The following is a 21,903-nucleotide window of genomic DNA, read 5'->3' on the forward strand; positions in this document are numbered from 1 at the left end:
GATTGACTTCTTACCCTTCTTCTTTGCTGTACAGACATTTGGTAAACACTCACCTATTATCCACTGAGTAGGGAGACAGGGTGGGTTACTGCAGGAAGTGAGTGCTTCTGGGTACAGGCTCATCACATTCACTCAGCACTCCTGGAGGCTAGTGCTAATTTTTCTTTCCACTGTTCTAGTCACTAAGCTGTAAGGTCAGCAAGATTTGCTTTTCCAGAATACAGAATAAACTACCAATGCTAGAGCAGATACTGTACATGATTTTTTGTGTGTGTGTGAGAGACATGTGTCTTTGTTCTTCCCTCTTCTGCCCCTTTTTTGTGTAAGTTTCTTAGTTTCTAACTTTCCTCTTGACTCTTCTCTCCTTATTTGCTTAATTATTTTGAACCTCATTTTTGTTCACTAACCCTGAAAGCAAGTATATGCTCCTGGAATTTTATTTCTTTAAAAACATTTATTTTTCTAATTTATGTGTATGTGTTTTTATGTAGTATGCACACATGTGTGAAGGTACCCACAAAGGTCAGAAGAGGGCATCAGATCCCTTGACGGTGGAGCAAGAGGAGATGTGAGCTGCCTGATATTGGTACTGAGAGCCAAACTCTAGTCCCCTGCAAGAGCTGATATGCATTTGTAGCTGTTAAGCCATCACATAAACTCTATTCTCAATATGTATATATACTGTTAAACATACTAAGTACATGTATGTGTATGTAGGCACACAACTTATCTATCTGGACATTTATGTAAAATACCCACCTTTTCATAGAAAAGTGAAATGTTTTTCAGGTTCAACCAGTCTTGAAAAATGAAAATGTATAGGCTTTTAATATTGATGTTAAGATACTATTAATGTGAATTACTTAAATAATTGCAAATACAAAGTAAAGTGCCCCTTTTATTTGTTCGTTTGTTTGATGGGTTGTTTTTGTGTGTGCATGAGCGCATGTATGTGTATGAGTACTTGTGTCAAAAGACAGCTTTTGAGAAAAGAATTTCTCCCTCTATCATGTGGGTCCCAGGGATCAAACTCAGGTCATCAGTCTTGGTAGCTGCGTTCTTTACCCACTGAACTATTCCACTGGCCCCTAGAAGAGATTCTTCATATGTCTTGTTCTTAGGCAACTGAAAAACAAAGTACTTTTCCATACGAAAATTTGAAAATCCATAAAATTCAAATTAACCTATTTAATATGATAGGTAATATAATTTCCTTATACTGTCCCTTGTTTATGAAGCTGACATGGTGTTGGTGGTCTTTGTCTTCTGTCCACCCTGTGCCGTGTGAAGACCCAAGCTTTACACTCACTTAGGTTACCTTCATGATAGCTTTGCCTCCTATATATTGTGCTATTTCATCTTTTATTGACATAAGCATAGCATCGGTGACATTTCTGTAAGCCTGAAGTGACTACAATAGTTTGGACTGCACAACCACAATCCTAAACACAGGCCCCAAGGTCCATGTTGAGACCAGGTTATAAGGTGCCATCTAATTGTTTTTCAGATGATCATCACTAAATTATACCATAAAATCGAAAAAATATCCTAAAGCTGTTGAAAGAAAATCATACAACTGACACATCCAAAGACATATCTCATTAGGAAATTAATCTCAGCTGCAAGAACGTAAGACCAGAGAAACTGCTGTGAACACAGCTGCTGACTGCTGAGGAATGAGTGATCTGTGAGGCCTACAGTCAATCCGACTTCTCTTTCCTTCTAGGTGAGACTCACATGCTAGATATCTCTGAGGCTAATGAGAATGGCTGTGTGACAGGGAAGATGACAGCCCTCACATGAGCAAGTGTGGTATGCCCAGGAGAAGGACCCTGCACAGTAGAGAAGGATGCCCTCCCTGGGTACCTGATGATTGCTCTGATCTTGCTCTGCCCCAGCACAGCTTCCTTGTGAGGGGCTACACTGAGGGCCACTTTTCCAGCTCCCACTTTGGATGCATGAGCAGTAGAAAAAGCCAGAAGTGGACAGAATCCTTCCTGTTTTGAGTCATGAGAAGAGCTGAAAAGTGTGCTGTGCTGGGCATCAATGGTGACGTAGTCAGAGTTGCTGATGGACCTGCTCATTTGTCCACTACAAGCCTAGGAAGCAGGCTGTGTGGCCAACAACAGGAGGAACGGCTCCTGTCGGATCGCATCCCACCTCGGGTGCACATTCTTCCATGCCACCTTTCAGTGACCCCCACCACTACCGAGGAGCCAGCACCTCCTAGTGTGTGCTTGTCACATATTCTATACTTTGTGACTGTTAGCAAGTCTGTGAAGTAATCAAACAAAATATTACAGATATTAAGATCCCCAGGAGTAGAGTCACAGAAGTAAAAAATCCTGAGTTATAACAAGGGACACTCAGGGGCTTATTTGTTAGAAAGCACAAGTGGCGGCCAGAGAGGTGGTAAGGGAACTTGATGATCTGAGTTCAGTAACCAGAATCCATAGGAGATTTGAGAACCTATTTTTGAAAGTTATACTCTGAGCTCTACTCACCATGGCGTGTGCGAATAAGTAAATGGCTATAAGATTAATAAGTTTTGAGTATATGTGTGATTTGCCTGCATTGATGTCTATCTGCCACTCGTGAGCATGATACCTGAAAAGGCCAGAAGTGACACCGAGTTCTCTGGAACTAGAGTTATAGAAGATTGTGAGCCCCCAAGTAGACGCTGGGACTCAAGCCCAGGCACTACAAGAGTAGTAAGTGCCCAAACTTCTGAACTGTCTCTCTACTGTTCAAAAATTCTTCTAAAAAAGTTTGATCATCAAAACTTATGCAAATTTTAGGAAATATCCCTCACAGAAGCTGATGGTTCTTACCTAACATTGGGTATCATCATGTTTGAACCAGGCATGGTATGCTAGATGCTTTGTGGGGGTGGGGTGGAGGATGAGGGTCAAAGAATCTTGGGTATCTTAGGCTGACCTCATTGGCCTTGACTTTCTGGTCATCCAGCCTTCACATACAGAGTGCTGGGTGTAGTAATAAGGAGCATCGGGGCTGCATCCCCATCACCCCGGCCGCCTCATTAGCTTAGGCCCCGAAATAACAACATACATATTGTATTCATTTAAACACTGCTTGGCCCTTTAGCTCTAGCCCTTACTGGCTAATTCTGATATCCCGATCAACCCATCTCTAATAATCTGTGAGCACTGGTCTTACCGGGAAGATTCTAGCCTATGTCCATCCTGGGTCGGAGCTGAATCACGTCTGTCTGCCCGGGAGCAGGGCAGAGCTGTCGAGTCTGAGCTCACTTCCTCTTCCTCCCAGCATTCTGTTCTGTTTTCTCCACCCACCTGTGTTCTAACCTATGAGGGCCAGCCAAGCAGTTTCTTTATTTTTTTAACCAATGACCTTCCTCCATCAACTGGGATTACGGGCATGTATCACCATGCCCAGCAGATGCTTCATGCTGGCTAGGCAAGAGATTTAACACCCAGGCTACAAACCCAGCCCCATTAGACATTTCTTAAATCCCAGCTGAGGCCAACTGTGACACAAAGTTTTGGCTCTAGGCAGAGTTTAAGGGAGCCTCAGGAATAATGATACTGCAAAGCCCAAATATCTTTAGGGTCTCTGATTGGCTTGAAAGATATTATGAATATAAAGTAGGGAAAGATCTGAAGAATAAAAATCATGACCTACCTGGCAAGAAATAAGGTCAGACTATGAGCAGAATACAAAGGCAGAAAGTATGAGGTGAACTGAGTTCCCACAGGGAGTGGGTGGTGTTTTGGGTAGTGAACCCCCCAGTCACCATTGGAACCTGTCAATAAGCACTTAGGAAAAGTAGGATGATATGCTGCCTCATGGTAATTATAAGATACAGGACAAGTACAGGTGGGAAATACACCAACAGTGGGCATCACTTGCAGGCTGTGGAGCTGTAGAAAACAGATGATTTTCATGAGCATTAGTAATTGAAATATTATTTTAAATTTAAAGTATTTGTCTCTGTGTGCATGTACACATTGTTATGACGCACTTGTGGAGGTCAGAGGACAACTTGGAACTCAGGTTGTAAGCTCCTGTTTCTATGTAATTCCTTCCTCCTCTTCCTGTGGCTCAGTAGAGAGATGGGGACAGGAACGTCTGATATTAATGACTAGCTGTGTTTGCATTACTGAAGTTCAAACACCTCCCAGAAAAACGGGTCTGAAGGACAGAGCTCAGAAGCTTTGTAGTTTTTCAAACAGACCTTGGCATGTCAGAAAACGTTTATTTGGATAATTATATCGGCATTTAGGCATTTCCTCTTTTAAAGATTAATGTTTAACAATAAGAAATGTAAGACAGGAAAGAAGATTCTGTATCATAGCTACCTTGCATCTCTTCCCCAGTCCCAATAGGACAAGGCCCGACTTCTCTTATGTTTTTTGAAATATTTTTATGAATTCTTTGAAAATTTTATACTTGCTGTACAATGTATTTTGATTATATCTACTCCCAACCCCTCAGCCCCTCTTAACATGTCTTCCTACTAATGTGTGTGTGTGTATGTGTGTATGTGTGTGTGTCTAACCCACTCATCCTGATTAAAGCTGTCCTTATGGACATGGGTGTGGTGCTATCTACTGGAACATAGGAAAACTACCAATTTCGGAGGAAAAGAGCAGGAAGTATCTCCCAGGAGACCTTCCCCATGGTGCTGAGAATCTGCTCAGCTTTCTCTTCTCTTCTCTTCTCTTCTCTTCTCTTCTCTTCTCTTCTCTTCTCTTCTCTTCTTTTCTTCTTTCTTTCTTTTTTCTTTTTTTTTCAAGACAGGATTTCTCTGTAACTTTGGAGCCTGTCCTGGAACTCACTCTGTAGACCAGGCTGACCTCGAACTCACAGAGATCTACCTGCCTTTTGCCTCCGAAGTGCTGGGACTAAAGGCGTGTGCCACCACTGCCCAGCTCTGCTCAGTTTTTATCATGGACCCAAATGTGAGCTGTGTCACTTGGATCCAGTCAGTTAGTCACTGGGTAGCTTTTTATTTGGAAATGATCTTCCAAAATTTAAAATGGGGCTTGTATGAAGACAGCTCAGTAGACGAAGTGCTGTAGGAGGTCCTTCTGTCTATGTGTTGCTTTCATTGGTTAATAAAGGAACTGCTTTGGGCCTATAGCAGAGCTATAGAGGAACAGAGCTGGGGGCGGGTGTGACTAAATGGCATGCTGGGAGAAAGGGAGCAGAGTAAGAGAGACACTAAGGATCCGCAGACAGAAGTAGATGCACTGAATTTTACCCGGTAAGCCACTGCCATGTGGTGATATACAGATTAATAGAAATGGATTAAATTAACATAAGATTTAGCCAATGAAAAGTTAGAGCTAATGGGCCAAGCAGTGTCCACTCTCATGTGGTTCTCTGTAGAATAAAAAGGAGCTCCATTTATCTTGAAGAATTATGAAGATGAGTGAAAAATATATTTGAAAATCTTCTAAAATAAGGTCTTTAAGTCAAACAAGGACCTCACAGCTATTGGAGAGAAGAGTCATGGGGTTCCCAGAGCCGAAGACACAATATCACGGCATCTGAAGGCACAGCCACTCAGAAGATGACAATCCAGGGTAGAGAGCAGGGTGAGGCAGGGAGAAAGTCTTCATGTGGTGTGGAGTTCAGGATGAAGCTGGGAGGCTACATATGCATACAGTGCAGGCCCCGGGGCTCCATCCTCAACACCAACATATGGAGTTCGACATCTCTGAGGGGTTATGGGAGGAGATGCTGCATTCACAGGGTGAGTCTTCTAGATGGAAATTCCCCTAATCTACAGAGTATGACACCAGTGGTCAGAGACTTTTGCTGGTTCCAGAGTGGTTTTAGCATCGTTTGCTTTAAGTTGGGTGTGGCACCACTGAGTGGTTTCTTCTCTAGGAGTCATTTATAGGCTCAGCAGTGATCCAGAGAGTGAATACAGGGTAGGGCTCGGTGAGTACTGATCACTTGAGCTGCTTTATCAGAAACCTGGATGGACTTCAGTACATCAGTACAAACACTCCTGAGTGGAGCTGGTGTTTGTTTTCAGCAGTCAGCGGACTGGCTCTGACCTTAGGGAAGTCACTGACGCTCACTGGACCTTAGGAGTCAGTCAGCATCAACTCTGGCTCTATTTTCAAATCTTAGTTTAGGGGTGTAAGGGTTTTTAAAAAGCAGACTGATGAGTATACTGGACACTGAAGCAAAGAAAAAAGTTACCCCAGATTAGGGATGTGGGTGTGGTGAAGAGAAGGAAAAGGAAACAGGAGAGGACAACCACAGACCTGCTTTTACCCTGACAGGAAGGGGTAAGGGGACAGCTTAAACTACAAGGAATTGGGACACATTTAGGGGCTGGAGGTGCACTGAGCCCTACTTGCTCTCAAGCACTAGAGAGGCCTGTGGGATGCTGTGGGCAAGAAGACTGGAACTGTTTGAGTCCCAGAAGGGCACCTGCAGCATCTTGTGCAGCACCAAGGATCTTCAGTGAGAAATCAAAAGGCCCAAGGCCCATCCTCACTAATATCTCTCACCCAGTTCATTCGGGGGGCAATCAGAGGCCTGATTTCTAGCCCTTCCGTCATTGTTCTGAGAAATGACCAGAAATGTCTGAGGAAACAAGTGAAGACTGCAGACCCAAGGCTCTGGAGGAGGCAATGAGAATGGAAGGGCTGAGGTGGGAGGCCCAGGCTCAAGTCCAGTGGCCTTTGCCAGTGGCTTTGCCAGTGCTGAGACCTGGGAGCAGTCCCAGGAGGTTAGGGGGCCCCACCGAAAGACATGAAAGAGTCCAGAAGTGTCAGCAGGATTTGGCAGCAGGGTAGCTGGGGCTCGTTCTGCTGTCCTCCATGGGAGCAGAGAATGCCATCCTCTAGTGAGATGAAAGTCCCTTGTAGGGTTTGGGAATGCTCCCTCTAAAGATAGGGTGGAGAGAAAGGCAAGTCTGAATTGGCTAGAGAATAGTGTGACCAGCTTTCTCTCTCTGTGGACTGTCTACGGACTTTGATAGTAGGTGTGTGCATATTTTCTCAGTGCCCCGAGGATTCGTGATGATGGAGAAAGGAATAGAATAAGAATAGCGGCATCTCATCTGCCAGGACAAGGTTCAGTCTCAGCCTTCTCATCCAGCTTGTCATTTGGAATGGCAGAGGACCGCCATCCACACTGTTGGGACCTCTAGTGACCCAGAGAAAATTCTCTTTATTCCCAGAAGAATAATCATGTGTTACATAGGGGTTGTGTGTGTGTGTGTGTGTGTTTGTGAGTCTTGTCTCTGCTTTCTGACAAAACCAAGACCACTGTGCAGCTAGCCAGCACCACTGCGCAGCTAACCAGCACCACTGCGCAGCTAACCAGCAGCACTGTGCAGCTAGCCAGCACCACTGCGCAGCTAGCCAGCACCACTGCGCAGCTAGCCAGCACCACTGCGCAGCTAGCCAGCACCACTGCGCAGCTAGCCAGCACCACTGCGCAGCTAGCCAGCACCACTGCGCAGCTAGCCAGCACCACTGCGCAGCTAGCCAGCACCACTGTGCAGCTAGCCAGCACCACTGTGCAGCTAGCCAGCAGTTCCTTAAGAGGAAATCATGAAGACTGAGTAGGAAGGACAGGAGCGACAGAAGGTTCCACACAAAGCAAGCCAGTGCTTTCTTTTCTAATTTTACCCCCCCCCCCCATTCTTACTCTGCTGGCTTCCACCAGGAGTGACCCTCCCATCCCATCAGCTTATTTGATTGCCAAAGGAGCATTTCTGGAACTTTCCGCCAAACACCTATTAGGTTGGTTTCCCATAAGGAAGCAAATTTATTAACAATCCTATTAACAACAAAGATACTCATATACACTCACTCTCAAATCTCTCAGCACCCCACTAACGTATCAAGGAGTCAAATACAATTTCTCAAGCATTGCCTACACCCACCAGAGGAGATCTTCTTGCTTCTCCAAGAAGGTTTTTGTAAGTTCAAATCCAGTATTCTCTGCGCTGGTTGGTCATCAGTATTTTGGGTAAGGTTTTGAAATCTGGCTATTTATTCTTCTTGCAAATCCTCAGGTTGATTCACTTAGTTTTATTCTAATAAAGTCAGGTAAGGAGAACTTTGTATGCCCTCACCCTTGTTTTTAGACAGGGTTAGCTTTGAACTCACAATCCTCCTCCCTCAGCCTCTAGAGTCCTGGGATAATAGACATGGACTACCATGCCCAGGCATTGGGTGTTTTTCAGTGTGAGAAAGTTGGGTGCATGCCAACAGCTGGAACCTACAGCTCCCCCTCCTATTCCACCCCTGTGATATCACAGAAACATCTAAGTAAAAAAAAAAATATTCCAAGGTATCCTCCCTCCATCACAGGGAACCTGTCGACCGGGGTATGAAGGAGGACACAGACTGAAAACCTAACACACGAAAGAACCTACTGTGAAATCGTGGTCTTTGGGTTAAAATGTCTGGAGATTTCCACACATCAAGGATGCTCAGTTTCTGGTCTAGTATTAGGCATTGTTTGGCCCTTATGACTGGACCTTGGAATTCTGTTTGACTACAGTGAAATTTCCAAAATGAGATGTGTTTAAGACACTTTCTTAACTCGTGGGCGTGAAGGGAGTCTTACTTAATAACTCAGGACGCCTCTGAGGAAAATTGTCTGAAAAGAGAAATGGCGGGCTCCGAAATGACAACGCCAGTCCTGGGCTGAAAGACTGCAGGACTGGTCCTGGTAGCGTTTACTCTCACAGGGTGGAACCGCCGCGACCTTGAACAAGTGTTTCTTTGTTGCACTTCAGTCTGTGAGAAAGTGTGTCTTGGGGCTGGTTGCGTTCGTTTAATGGTGTCTGAAAATAGGAAGTAAGGTCGAAAGGGCGAGGGAGGGGGGAGAAGTCACTCAAAGATGGTCGGGTGGCCAGTCAGAAAGGTGAAACTCGGGCTTTGAAAATCATTTACACTGCTCTTTAACTACAATGGCACCTCCCAACCCCCACTCCTGACTGCTCAGCACTGGACAATTCAATTGACTTCTTTTGTAGCGGGTTTATTGCTCAGAACCCCCAGGGTCTGGATTTGCTTGTGGAAAAAACACACCCCATGGCGCTGCTTTGGAACCTGCCCCTCACGTCTGGTCTCCCTTTCTTGGGGCCGGAGAGGGCAGTGGGAGGCAGACCAACTCCGAGTGGCGCCCTTGGACATGGCTCCTGCTCCCTGCGCTGCGTCTGGAACTCTTAGGGAGTAGTACTAGGTCACTATCAAACCTCTGTGCATCCTTCGTGAACTTGCAAGAGTCCTGGAAGGGTCTGATGATGGCATAGAAGTCCCAAACCTGATCTAGGCTAGAGCACCCGTTCTATGCCCGGGTATGAAGAGAAACATCTCCGACCGGTCTCTGAGAACAGTCACCCTTGGATTGCTCAGGCTGCCGGCTGGAGGCTGGTTGGCTGGGACTCCAGTCCCTCGCGCCTAGGACCTCTGCTAGATGTACCAGTCCAGTGGAGAAAACCCAGGGCTGCACTGCGCAGCACTGAGGACCCAAGGCGAGCGTCATGGGCTGTAGGTAGTCCAGGGAGCTGAGCTCTGGGCAGGTACCAAAGAAAGCTGCAGCGGGCGAAGCAGCACCTCGCTCAGCAGCAGGAACTGGGAACTGAGGACAGCGCCCCTGCGGCTGCCAGTCCTGCGGGTCCCCTCCCCGACCACTCCACGCGCTCTGATTGGCTGGCGCGCGGGGTCCCTGGCACGCGCCTGTGGATGTAGTTATAAGAATCCTCGCGTGCCGGCCCTCAGCTCCAAAAAGCGGGTCCCAGCCCTCCCCAGTGCAGCCCCAGCGCCAGCCAGAGCCAGCAGCAGCGCACTTCAGGGAGGCCCTGAGGAGGGACCCGCAGTCTCCTCGCCTTCTTCAGTGCCAGCCCCACGAGGGAGGGGCAGCGGGACCTGCCCGAACTGCCACGGATCTTTCACTAAGCGTCACCCAGAGCAGCCCAGCAGTCTCCCTGGGCCTGGGTGGCGGCCGTCATGGACGCCGTGCTGTTGGAGCACTTTCCCGGGGGCCTAGACACATTCCCGTCTGCTTACTTCGATGAGGAAGACTTCTTCACCGATCAGTCCTCTCGGGACCCACTGGAGGACGGAGACGAGCTGCTGGGGGATGAGCAGGCGGAGGTGGAGTTCCTCAGTCACCAGCTGCACGAATACTGCTACCGCGACGGGGCGTGCCTGCTGCTGCAGCCGGCACCCTCGGCCGCCCCGCATGCGCTCGCCCCGCCGCCTTTGGGGGACCCCAGCGAGCCCGAGGACAGCGGCGGCTACTGTTGTGAGGCAGGTGCCCCCGTAGGCGGCTTCCCCTACTCGCCCGGCTCGCCGCCCTCGTGCCTTGCCTACCCTTGTACAGCGGTACTGTCCCCTGGGGCGCGGCTCCGTGGTCTGAACCGGGCTGCTGCAGCAGCGGCAGCACGGCGACGGCGACGCGTGCGCTCCGAGGCGGAGCTGCAGCAGCTGCGACAAGCAGCCAACGTGCGCGAACGGCGTCGCATGCAGTCCATAAACGACGCCTTCGAGGGGCTGCGTTCGCACATCCCCACGCTGCCCTACGAAAAGCGCCTCTCCAAGGTAGACACACTGCGCTTGGCCATAGGCTACATCAACTTCCTCAGCGAGCTGGTGCAGGCGGACCTGCCACTGCGCGGTGGTGGCACAGGTGGTTGCGGGGGCCCAGGTGGCAGCAGGCACCTGGGCGGGGACAGCCCGGGTAACCAGGCCCAGAAGGTCATCATCTGCCATCGAGGCACCCGTAAGTGCTTCTGAGTCTTAGCATCAGCTTAGGGAAACGGGACAGAGACGGAAAGTTAGGAGGCCTGGCGCACAGGGCTGATTGATGAGGATAGACCACGGGTGGGCACTAGGAACCTTTAGGACGACTTTTCGATTCTGTTTTCTGATACTTGACCCAAGCTTGGAGGACGTGCGTCCTAGTCAGACGTGCACCTCCTTTGGTTTCAGGGAGAGGGCGCTCAGAGTTTGAGAGGTGGGGTAGAGAAGTGTCTCAGTTGCTTCAGAAGGGACTGAAGTACCATGGGTGACTACTGAGAACATAGTTGGGTGTTTACAATCTGTTTTCTCCTTTCTCTTTCCCAGGCTCGCCCTCCCCCAGTGACCCGGATTATGGCCTCCCTCCTCTTGCTGGGCACTCTCTCTCATGGACTGATGAGAAACAGCTTAAAGAACAAAATATTATCCGTACAGCTAAAGTGTGGACCCCAGAGGACCCCAGAAAACTCAGCAGCAAATCTTTCGACAACATAGAGAACGAACCACCTTTTGAGTTTGTATCCTGAGAAAGCTCACACCAGGCCAGCTGTGTGTCTTTGTGCATATTGTACGGTGTAAATACCTATAATGTAAATGTAATTTAAAGATCACATTTTTTCTAATGGCAATCAGCTTTGTTATTTATCTATTTATTATTGTGTTGAGTTAATGAAATAGATCGTCTCTTTTTAAATATATAATTTATATAATTTATCATGATATTCTATAATATGCAACAGTGGATGATTGTCCCCGGCACCTTTGGCAGAACTCTGAGTTGTCGGAAGAACTATGGTCAGACATTTTCATGCTTATTTAACGCCAGATCTGATTTATTTCTATGCGTTGTTAATAAATGCTATTCACTCGTTTCTATATGTTGTTTGTTCAGTAGATCATAGGAGGATCTGTATTCAAAAGGATTAACTTTCTTAAAAGCGACAGGAATAGAGGCTCAAATCCTAACCGTCTAGGAGTAAACTATATTTCATTTAGATTTGGTTTAAATGGGAGTGTGTGTAGGCGGGAGAATAAATCCATGCTTTCTGATAGCCACTAATCTGTCATCCTGGCTCTCAATAGTAAAAACTGGCCTGTCTTCATACCCTCACTACCAAACATCCCACAGGACAACTAGGTAATGTATTATTCCCATTTTCCAGAGTGGGAAAGCTGAGGTCTAGGGACACTGCTTGGCATACTCAAGTGACTGTCATAGTGCTTAATCAGAGTCTAGATTCATGGCTAGGTAGGGGAGGGGGCTTTTCTGCTTGCACTGGCTAGGGAGAAAGAACTGCTCCAGAGCTGGGCCCTGGTGCATCCCTTCTGTACATAAACATCAGGTTCCCGAAAGTCAGACTCTCCCCTGAAAGGAAATAAAGAAGTTGATCATGTCAGGAGACCCCGCACAACCTTCAGGGGTTTGGGGTAAGGCCAAGAGAAGCTCTCTACCCCGTGGCCATTCAGCCACCTCTGCACTTGAGACAGAGGTAGCAGGGTCGCCCTCTAGCGAACCGAAAGAGAAGCGATGGAGAAGTTTGAACCCTCATCCAGAAAGCCCAGGGAGCCTGGGCTGGACTTGTATGGGCCACGGTGGACTCCCAGGCGCTCTAGATGCCGGTCAGTGGTGTCTGAGCTCTTGGTGGCTAGTGGGGGACCGGCCCGTGGGGGGCAGGGCAGGAGACGCTCACTTTGGCATGAAACCTTTGGTTAGGAGGCACCGCAGGCCGGGTCAAGGGTAGCTCAGGCCTGGGGAGTCAAGGTACGATCGCTCATCTCCCCATTGCCTACTCCAACCCTCCCCGCCCCCCCCCCCCCGCCCCCGCGCGCTCGCCTGGCCAGAGGACATCGTACAGACAGCATGCTAATCGCTTTAACCTAGTTTCAGACCCACCGAGGGGTTCCCCGCGCGCGCTGCGGGTGCCATGGACTTCATCCAAGAGTAATTAAAGCGAGGCTAGGAACTGGACCTACCCTGCAGAGAGGCCTGGCCAGACACGCTAAGATTCTGGGTCGCAACGTTACCCAGGAGGCCTTGAGCCCTGCAGCCTCTCACCTCCTCAAGCCTCCTCTTCTCCCACCTCCCCTCCTCCTGAAAGTTGGTTTTACTCTGGAGATATTTAAGAAGGAGAAAAAATAATTCGATTTTGCCCTGTATTACGGCCTCATTAAACATGAAAGTTGCTTTTGTACAAATGCTCCCATCAGGCATGTAATCTCATTACACTCATTAGAAAGTCAAATGTTAGGTTCTAACTTCCTTATAAGTTATGAAAGTGTATCTTCTCCCCCCTTCTGTGTAAACCTGCCTTTTGATTGGATGGGGCCGTGTAGCCCTTCACAGTTCAAACACTACAATCATTGTGGTGTGGCACCTTTTATTTCGAATGCCACTTTTCTTGTGATTCAATGCATCAACACATCCTTTAGTGCTGTGCAGATGAAGCGGAAGAGCCCAGCTAAGCGTGCAAAGCACCAAGGTCTCTATCTTGTCACTCTCGTGTCCTGACTTGGCAAGTCCCTTTAAGCACAATCTTCAAAGAGACTGACAGTTTCTTTTTATTTACTCATAATCTATTCATTCCAGTGTAGCAATTCTTTTTCTTAAAATATACAGCAGTAAAAGCAGAACAAACGTATCATTTCAGAGGCTCCTTTGGCATCCGTGAGGCCTGAGTTGTGCTGGGCGCAGGGGAGCCAGGCTGGCGAGTCTCTGGCCTGAGCCATCTCTTTCCCACAACTAGAGCCTGGCACTGGGAAGACCATGTGGGGACAACTTGAGTGCTGGGCATTCAGCAGTCCTAAGTCAATACTCCCTACCCCCACCCTACTCCAAATTAGAAAAATGCTCAAGAAAATAATTGCTAGGTGGCTATGGCTAGGTTTTGCCAGGCCTTGCTGTTTGAACCCATCATCCCTTGTGCTGAACCCTGGCCTGCCACCACTAGGGGCAAGACTTTAAAGTTCACCCTGGTGGCCTTCATCATTTAGCATAATAAAGAAGCTGTGAACTCAGGCCGGGGTGTATTTTATGATCTTTACTGCAGAGCTGGAGAAACCATTACTCAGTGGTCCAGTTTCCACTGCTGGTTACGGGGTGGGTGGGGGTGTGTGGGTGTGGGGGAGGTAGGGCAAGTGTTGCAAAAGATGCAATGCTTTACGGAAAGTGGGGTGTCCTGTGACATGCCCTTCTGCTCTGCTCAACTCCGTACCCTCTCTGGCCCAAGCCAGCTTCACTTTTGCTTTCTCCACTCCTGATTATTGATCTGACCTGTCTTCCAGTTTGAACACCAAGGACAATGTTTAGGAAAAAGCTTCTTTCCCCCACCTTCTCATTCCCTTACACTTCAGGTGGGTGAGCCTTCAGGGTCTTCTTTGTCATGACGTGAAGAGATAGATGTCACCCCATTTCCAAAAAAAAAAAGGTGGCTTCAGGTCAGAGCCTAGAAAGAACGTCCATCGTGCCCTTCCTTTTTATTCTCTTGGTGGAACTTCCAGTTTTGAGATGAACTTGGGGTGGGGTGACTCCTGAAGTGGGGAAGGCCTAGAGAGGCCCAAAGAGGACCAAGGAGATACTTCTACAACCCAGCCTGGGCAGCTTCGGGAATGGAGCCCCCTAGCGGAGCCTCTTCCTGTCTACGGAGGATACACTGTGTCTTAATTAAAAACTCTGGGAAGCAGCTGGATTCTGTGGGTCTCACCAGGCAGCAAAAATAGGTGGGAAAGAGAGGGAACCTTGCATCCCAGACTAGGAGCAGAGGGCATAAAAGGCCTTGTTGGAGCTCATGTGAAACCGCCTGCCAGCTTTTCCCAGGACTGCTCATCTGCCAGGACCAGGATTAACGCCCCTCCATGGAGAGGGTGTGAAGCCTTTTAAATCCACAAACTCATCCTATTTCCATTAATGGGCCTTTGCGGTAGCACCGAGTACCAGCTGCGAGGTTGAACAAACACCAGTTGAGTACTCCCTGGCGAATGTCTCTGGGAAGAGCCCTTTCCCTCCCTCTCTCCCTTGCCCTCCCCTCCCACAGCCTTTCCAGTGCCTTCTGCAGCCTGTGGGAATGGTCCTAAATAATTCCACAACCAATTGCGTTTTTTGAGATCTGGAACCACTGGTAGAGAAGGATTCCCACGACAGGATGAGAGGCCTGGCCAACAGGTGTTGGGATTTGGCCCAGGGAGATGGAGACACCCAGGGAGAGAGACAGGCCTGCCAGAAAGCAGACTGCTCAGGGCCTCACAGCTTTACAGGCCGTGGAAGCCGCAGACAATCGAAATGATATCTTTATTGCTAGGTTCATGTCCTGGGCTATAACATATCAATCCCTGTCGTGGTTCTCTGGGATGCACCTGGTATTTCAAACTTGTTCTTTTTGTGCTTCTGGGTCCTGGACTGCAGCTGCCTAACACAAGCAAAGAGAGAGGCCCTTACAATGTCTCCAAGACGTGTTGGCATGGCCTGCCTGTCTTTAATGTACCATTAACCATTGTCTTCACACAATATGGGAACTGTAAAGCATGACATGTGTTATAATAAAACACATTTTCAATGATACACTTGGACTTGAGGCTGGGGTGTAGCAAACAAACAGGCCCAAATCTTGTTTTGTCTCCCTTGCTAAGCCCACTGGCAATTAAACTTCAGACCACTGTTTCCCCCACTCCTCACCAGCCAATTAAGTTTTATGTCTCCTAATTTTTCACATAGAAAAAAGTCTCAGTTCTGGCCCCTAAAGACATTGATTTTCTTGCTATCACCTGGCGCTCAGACCTTAGTTCCATTTATCAAGAAGGGAACGTCAGGCGTTACATAAAGTGACTCTGTTACCATAAGGCTCTCACCATCCTGGCCCATTGTTTTCCCTTGTTAATAACTCATTACCAGGATTTAACAAATCAACCATTACATATGTTTTGTGTCTCCATATTTTGATCCGTACGATTAAGCAGATGTTACGATTGAAAATTGAAAAGTCCAAGGCTACTCCAGTCTGAAAGAAAGAGGGCAGCCTCAAACAACGAGCTAACAATGAGATTCAGAAGATCTTCAGAAAAACATTTACCACCAATAAACAGACTCCAACCTGCTCCATTTCAACCATTGTGTGCTTTGGGGGAATAATTAAGTTTAATAGGAATAGGTCTGGAGGGTTTTCAATGCCAAGACCACAGGTGCGGGGTGGCATGATGAATGATTTGTCTGATTTTTGCCAAGCTCAAGGGCTCTTCTCTTGGACTTTCAAGCAGATAGAAAATATTGTCATTTCTTTTAATTCACAGCATTACTTTCAAACCGAACAAAGGCTGGGGCCGGGGGGGAGGCGGGGGAACGGCTGGGCTGTAATGAAGCGCTTCGGAGGCGGAGGTGCAGCCGAGGCGGCTGAGGCGGCGGCTGAGCGCGCTGCTGCGTTTGTGCGCAAGTGACACTCCTGTGCCACACACAAAAGGCCTTCTTCTTCCCACCTTCTGCTGCTTTTCAGCCCTCGGTCCCCTGCTAAACTGGCTCCTGGGACGTCGGTGGGCTCCTGGCCTCCTATCCAGGGCAACCCAGCCTTTGGGATAAGGATCGCTGCCAAAGCGAACCTTGCCAAACCTTCCCCAAACTCGGCCGCTGGGGAGTCCCCCTGGCCGTGGGCGCGCATGCGCCCCGTCTGCTCCTGCCTATTCCCAGGGTTCCGGAGAGCCAGGATGGATTCAGAGGTGTAGCCCGGGAGGCCAGCCTAGCCCCGGCTACCGGAAAAGTTGGGGTTCAGGTGCGGTCTGACTGCTCAGGAGGCTGGAAGCTGCTGCTTGGCGCCAGCTCTCCGCCGTTCTGCTATCTTTGCGCATGGAAGTCTCCAAGAGGGGATCCCGGAAGTGGCCAGTTGAACTGGGGGCCATCGGCCAGGAGGGGGCCAGTATTCCGGGCTCCAGGCTTCCTCTAAGGAGGCCCCGGGTCACTGCCGCTCTCTGGCTCGGAGGGGAGCCTCCGGTAGTCCGGCTGCCAGGAGCCAGGTGGCCAGAGCGCAGTTTGTTGGCGGTCTGGTTTTGCTTGGTGGCCCTAGCGCCCGTGCTAGCGGCGGCAGTGGTCGGGGCACAAGCTTCTAGCTGGTCCCACTTTTGGACTCTTGAAGGTCTACCGTTCCTTCTCATAGAGGCTTGACCCCTGGATGATCTCCATAGATTAATGACAGCAGGTTTTCTGGCGTGTCTGCATCAGTTCCAAACAACCTGTTGCGCTGGCGTTGCTTTGGAGAGGCACCGGCACTTTACTTGAAGGAGGCAGGCTGTGGGGCGGCCCCCCGGCTTCCAGTACAGGCTTTCGGGTTCTCTCCTAATGAGAGGCACCCCTCTCCTTCTCCCGTGATACCCGGAATGCTTCACCCCTACCTACGTCCCAGCAACGCACGGTGTCCTGGGCACTCCTGTACGTTGCTTCCTCTAGGATTTCCCCAAGTAATTCTCTATACTTTGGGTAGCAAGATTAGACAAAGATCCGGATTAGAGAGACACCAGCTAATCCATCACCCTCACTCCCCCTGCTCGCTTCCCTCAACCCTCCGCAGCCAGATAGAAATCTTTGGTGTGTAAGAACCGGAGAAAGAAAGCTAGTGTTTTATTTGCGCTCCCGTCTTAAAGTATTGATCCGTGGGGGGGAATTCTCTCTCCTAAAGATTTTTTGAAATTGTTTTTATTTTTCAGTTTCGCTCCAGCGACTGCATAGGCTCCGCCTTGGCTTCTTTCACGATTGAGTACCAGGTTGTTTTCCCCAAGAGCTAGTCACCTACAGCTGGAATATAAGAAAGACATGGAAACGTACTGGGGTGAGAAGTCTACCTAGGAGATCCCCTAGAAGTTTTATTATGAGATCCAGCTGAACAAGCTTTGACATTAAGAAAAACAAAACCAAACTTGCACATGCTCTGGATGAATTCAGAAGAAATTCATATCCAGCTAACGGAGGATCTGAAAGAAGAATAGAAAATTTTAAAACGAGCCATTTCCAAACGAAGGGCGCTTGGCTGCAACCCTACAAAGAGCGCGAGTGCATACAATTAAATATCAGAGCTCAACAAATAGCATTTGTGGCAAGAGCAAGTGTGTGACTCCTCACAGCAATTATTTGGAAGTTTTTCCATACTTTTGAAAACATACTTGACGCCTCATTTCTTTGATGACGGCTCAATAGACACCCTGAAGCAGGAGCGGAGCTGCCCCCTCCCCAGCGATCCTCTAGCTTGCAGGGCTTTCATCCAGGGCTTGAATTGTGTTGTCAAAGTTTAGTAGACAGAGGAGGGGGCATGAGAACGGGAGGGTGTCTTGAAAAGTCTTGGAAATCGGTATATTTTGCAGGTGTAGAATGTGCCTAATAGCCATGGCTAGTCCGTGCTCCCCAATGGTGAGGGTATGACAAGGACAGCTGGCTAGTTTTCAGTGTGAAAACACCCCCTCGGTGGACCAAACACAACGACACTGACCTTTCTGCGGGGGGAACCAGGGATGTGCCTTTGACTGAATTTGCCACAAAGACGTCTTGCTATGACTTTTGTTCACTGCGAAAGCCAAGAAATATCGCGCTTAATATGAAAAGTACTGTTCCCAGCTTTTCCGTGCCCCTTAAGAAGTATTACAGCTCTGATTTACTAGCCCCTTCTCCAGGGCTGGCTGGCCACAAGACGGGGTGGGGGTGTGAGGGTGGGGATAGGGCAGTGGGGACCCTGCCGAAGGGGGCGGAGCTGGTGAGTTAAATTGCTGGTTGCTGTTTCCAAGTTCTCTCTGTGCGGCAGCAGATTTATCAATCTTTTCATCTGACAATACTTTGAAATATATCATTGTCATCCCAAGTTGTTTGATAGATTATCTGCAGGCATACAGCCTTTTCCAAGGTCAAGTTGAAGATTCTTGTTTGCTGTTTAACTGGGTTTAAAAACTCAGAACAATGCCTGCCTGTTAAATTTTCACTTGTTCTCATGGGACATTGGAAAGCAAGCTTTCCTGTTGACTGGGTGTCTGGATATTTCATCTTTTTGAGTTAAATTCAGCAAATAGGGTTTTGGCAATGAGATCAACAGTAGGGAAAAATGAGATTTAACCTTACCACTTGCAGATACAAAGGAGATTAAGCTGTCTCTCATCTCTCACCACAGTGTGCACCAATTTCTATGTGTGTTAGGGGCTAGTTACAGTCACACACACCATGTTCAACTTTATAATTTCATTCCAGTGGGAAGCTACAAGTGTACTCTTCTAAAGCAGAAAGGCACAGAAATTGTGGCCATTCCTGTGGGGCTTGTTGTTGTTTGTTGGACAGAGCATAACCTGTTGCTTTAAAGCTGCCGGAAAAATTAAAGTCAACTCAAAACCATCATGTTTCTGGACATACTTATTTCTGTTTTCCATCTCACCATTCACTTCACAGTTTCCTCTATATTTGCAATGATTGATTTTTTTTATTCAACTAACTTTTATTTACCTTGCAATAATGATCTGGACCAATGTGATAAATTACAGATATGCAAATTTCTTTGAATGGTGTTGTAAGTGTGTCTAGCTGGAGCTGAATGACTCCTTGCAAGTCAGTCTGTGCGCGCTCAGGACCCCAGGGAGCTGATCAAAGCACCCATTCTCTTTCATCCCCAGTATTCTCCTCCAAACTATTTCGATACAATATGTTTCCATGATGCACTTAATGTGCCAGGGACATAGAACTCATTACAACCTAGCTAGTTCTGCCGACCTCTTTGTTCCTCCGCAGAAAGTCAAAGAAAAAAGGAAAAGGCCTGCCAGTTGCCAGCTTTCTGAAATGCTAAAGCATGCGTCATTTTTCACCAGGTCTGGTCTTGATATCCTCAAAAGACAAACTATGAAACCGGCCTCAGCCCTTTCTGGCATTAATTACACTGCTGTCCAGCCGATCTGTTTTCCCTATTATATGCATTTCTCAGCAGGGATTTTTTTTGCAAGACTAATGCAGCTGCGAGTTGAACTATGAATGCATTTTTTATCACTAAGGAAAAAAATGAGTGAAAAGGCTGCAAAGCATACACAGAAACTTTTCAAAGCTTTCTGGTGGGCAGCAGATTTAGGGCTGGCCTTGGGAGGGGCTGCAAGGTCTCTAAATCCAAAGTTGGGGGAGAGTCTCTGAAGTTTCCAATGCACTCCATGTCTGTGGTGACACTCATTGTGCCATTTGAAATTCCACTTTGGTACCCAGATAACTCTTCAAGGTTAAGAATGACCAGTGAAATTCTGAAATAGAAGATCTTCCTACATCCAAGCAGAAGTCACTTCCACGGAATTTTGGTCCAGGATAAAGACACAGAGAGTTTAAATTTTATGTGATATCCGTCGTTTCGTGTAGGGTTGATTGGTTGGTGGGAATGGCTGGCAGCCAGTTCTGGGAAAGATTCCAGACCTGACTCCGATTAACCCTCTCTGGTGAAACTCTGCTGGAAACCAACTCACCAGCAATTGCCATTAATCTACTTACTAATTAAGCCAATTCATTTCTAAAGGAGAAAAATTCCTTTCTTTAGCCAAACTGATGGGAGGAAATTTGAAAGAAGCGCCAAACTGTGTAACTGTAATTCAGCCAAGGACTGCTAAAACAAGGTGCTGATATATAGCAGCAGATTTAAAACAAGTTTCTAGGGCAACACTCCTTTGGAGGCGGTGGCATATAGAGCATAGTAGATGAAGCTCGAATAATGCTCCGCGGCCCCATGCCATCCCATGTACTGGCGCTCAAAATAACAGGTCTCTCTCCAGTTAAATCTTGTTCCTTTTACGCACAAATAAATTGCCTCTCCAGCTTTCTTTCGGACCAGTCTATGCCAGCTTTATGTGACAGCTACTCCAAATATATCGCTTGCAACTTAGTAAGTAACCTTAGAATTAGTTGTTCAGCATCTAGAATCAGGGAAAAGGCAGACAGCCTTGAAGTTCAGGGAATAGAAAAGACAAAGTTGACCGTTACGCATGGGAGAGAAGCGCCCTGTCTCTGCAGTAAGTGGTACCTAGCTTGCAGACAGAGCAATCATACATTCATTAATCTTGGTCTTCCTTATTACCAAGAAGCAGAACTCCAAAGAGTTTCCTCACTTACCAAAGAATCATTTACTGCCTTAGGACGCCTCTAAAGAGTCCTGTGAGGAAATGAGGACAAAGTGCACCTCCCAACGGGAAACGCAAAACTTTCTTGCCCCTGGTTCATGCACACCTGCTTTAGACCATGGTCTCCAGGAGGTAGCAAGTTGATTTGGCTTTGCATAAGAGACTGGATGCATTGGGGGTGGTGGGGACGGGCGAGTCAAACAAGCTTAGGGCCTCGATTTTTATTTTTATTTTTATTGAAATCCATTCTTTCTCGCCCTTAGGCACTGGGGCAGGCCTCTGAACTACAGAAAGGATGCCCCACAGTTTTACCCTGAACGGCTACCATAGGGCTTGAGAAAGTGCGTAAAGGCGCACATACATCTCCACCTAAGTGAAGAACCGGGCTCGCTTCCTGTACGTGAAGAGCAGACGCTGAAATGATCAGTATAGAACCACCTTGGAGACAGTATCACTTGCCAGGGGTGGGCAAGTCTTATGCCAGCCAGGATGAGGACCATCTTCTTCTGAGGCTGGGTCTGCGGAGCCCAGATGGCTGCGCTATTAGTTATGTGGCTCTGCACGTCTTTTAGGAGTGTGCTGGTGCCCGGATGATCTCTCCAAAAGCGTTTCCTGAGATTGAGATGTAAACGACCTCGCTAGAAATGAGGAAAGATGAACAGATAAGAACCTTTCTTTTACCAGTCGCTCTCCACCCTCTCAGACCCTCCCCTCCACTCCCCCTGCATTTTACATTTTAAAATGGCCCTTGCCCAGTTGGGGGCTTTTTAAGTCACCAGGAAGGTAAGTGGTGAATAGGTAGGTAGGCCAGGGGGTCAGATCATCCTCAGGTTTCAAAACAGGCTGTGCCAGCCAAATTTGCCTCTGTGACAGCTTTCCTGCAGCTCTAGGCTGTAGAGATAGATGGTCTCAGGTGTCTGTGAGCAAGGCCCTTCTGCTTAGAATTATGAGTCATTATGAGGGAATAGAAAAAGGCGGGGCAGGGCGGGGGAGGGGAGACAGTACTCTGAATCTGGAGATTCAGCCCTGAGATTTGTCTAAAGTAACC

General features: G+C 47.9%; 1 protein-coding gene across 1 annotated transcript; it reads left to right on the forward strand.

The window, feature by feature from the left end:
- The first annotated feature begins 9,971 nt into the window (after positions 1-9,971).
- On the forward strand, positions 9,972-11,551 carry Ptf1a (pancreas associated transcription factor 1a). Its single transcript, XM_075971107.1, has 2 exons — positions 9,972-10,746; positions 11,091-11,551. Exons 1-2 carry the CDS (start codon positions 9,972-9,974, stop codon positions 11,288-11,290), a joined length of 975 nt encoding a protein of 324 aa, XP_075827222.1. The 3' UTR covers positions 11,291-11,551.
- The last annotated feature ends 10,352 nt before the right edge of the window (positions 11,552-21,903 follow it).

This window comes from Microtus pennsylvanicus, chromosome 4, assembly GCF_037038515.1.
Source record: "Microtus pennsylvanicus isolate mMicPen1 chromosome 4, mMicPen1.hap1, whole genome shotgun sequence".
Lineage (NCBI taxonomy): Eukaryota > Metazoa > Chordata > Mammalia > Rodentia > Cricetidae > Microtus > Microtus pennsylvanicus.

What these genes read in the sequence shown, in the direction of transcription:
- Ptf1a (XM_075971107.1), top strand. Translation starts at nt 9,972, where the DNA reads ATGGACGCCGTGCTGTTGGAGCACTTTCCCGGGGGCCTAGACACATTC. An exon ending in CATCTGCCATCGAGGCACCC is followed by an intron (nt 10,747 to 11,090) that starts GTAAGTGCTTCT and finishes TCTCTTTCCCAG; the next exon opens with GCTCGCCCTCCCCCAGTGAC.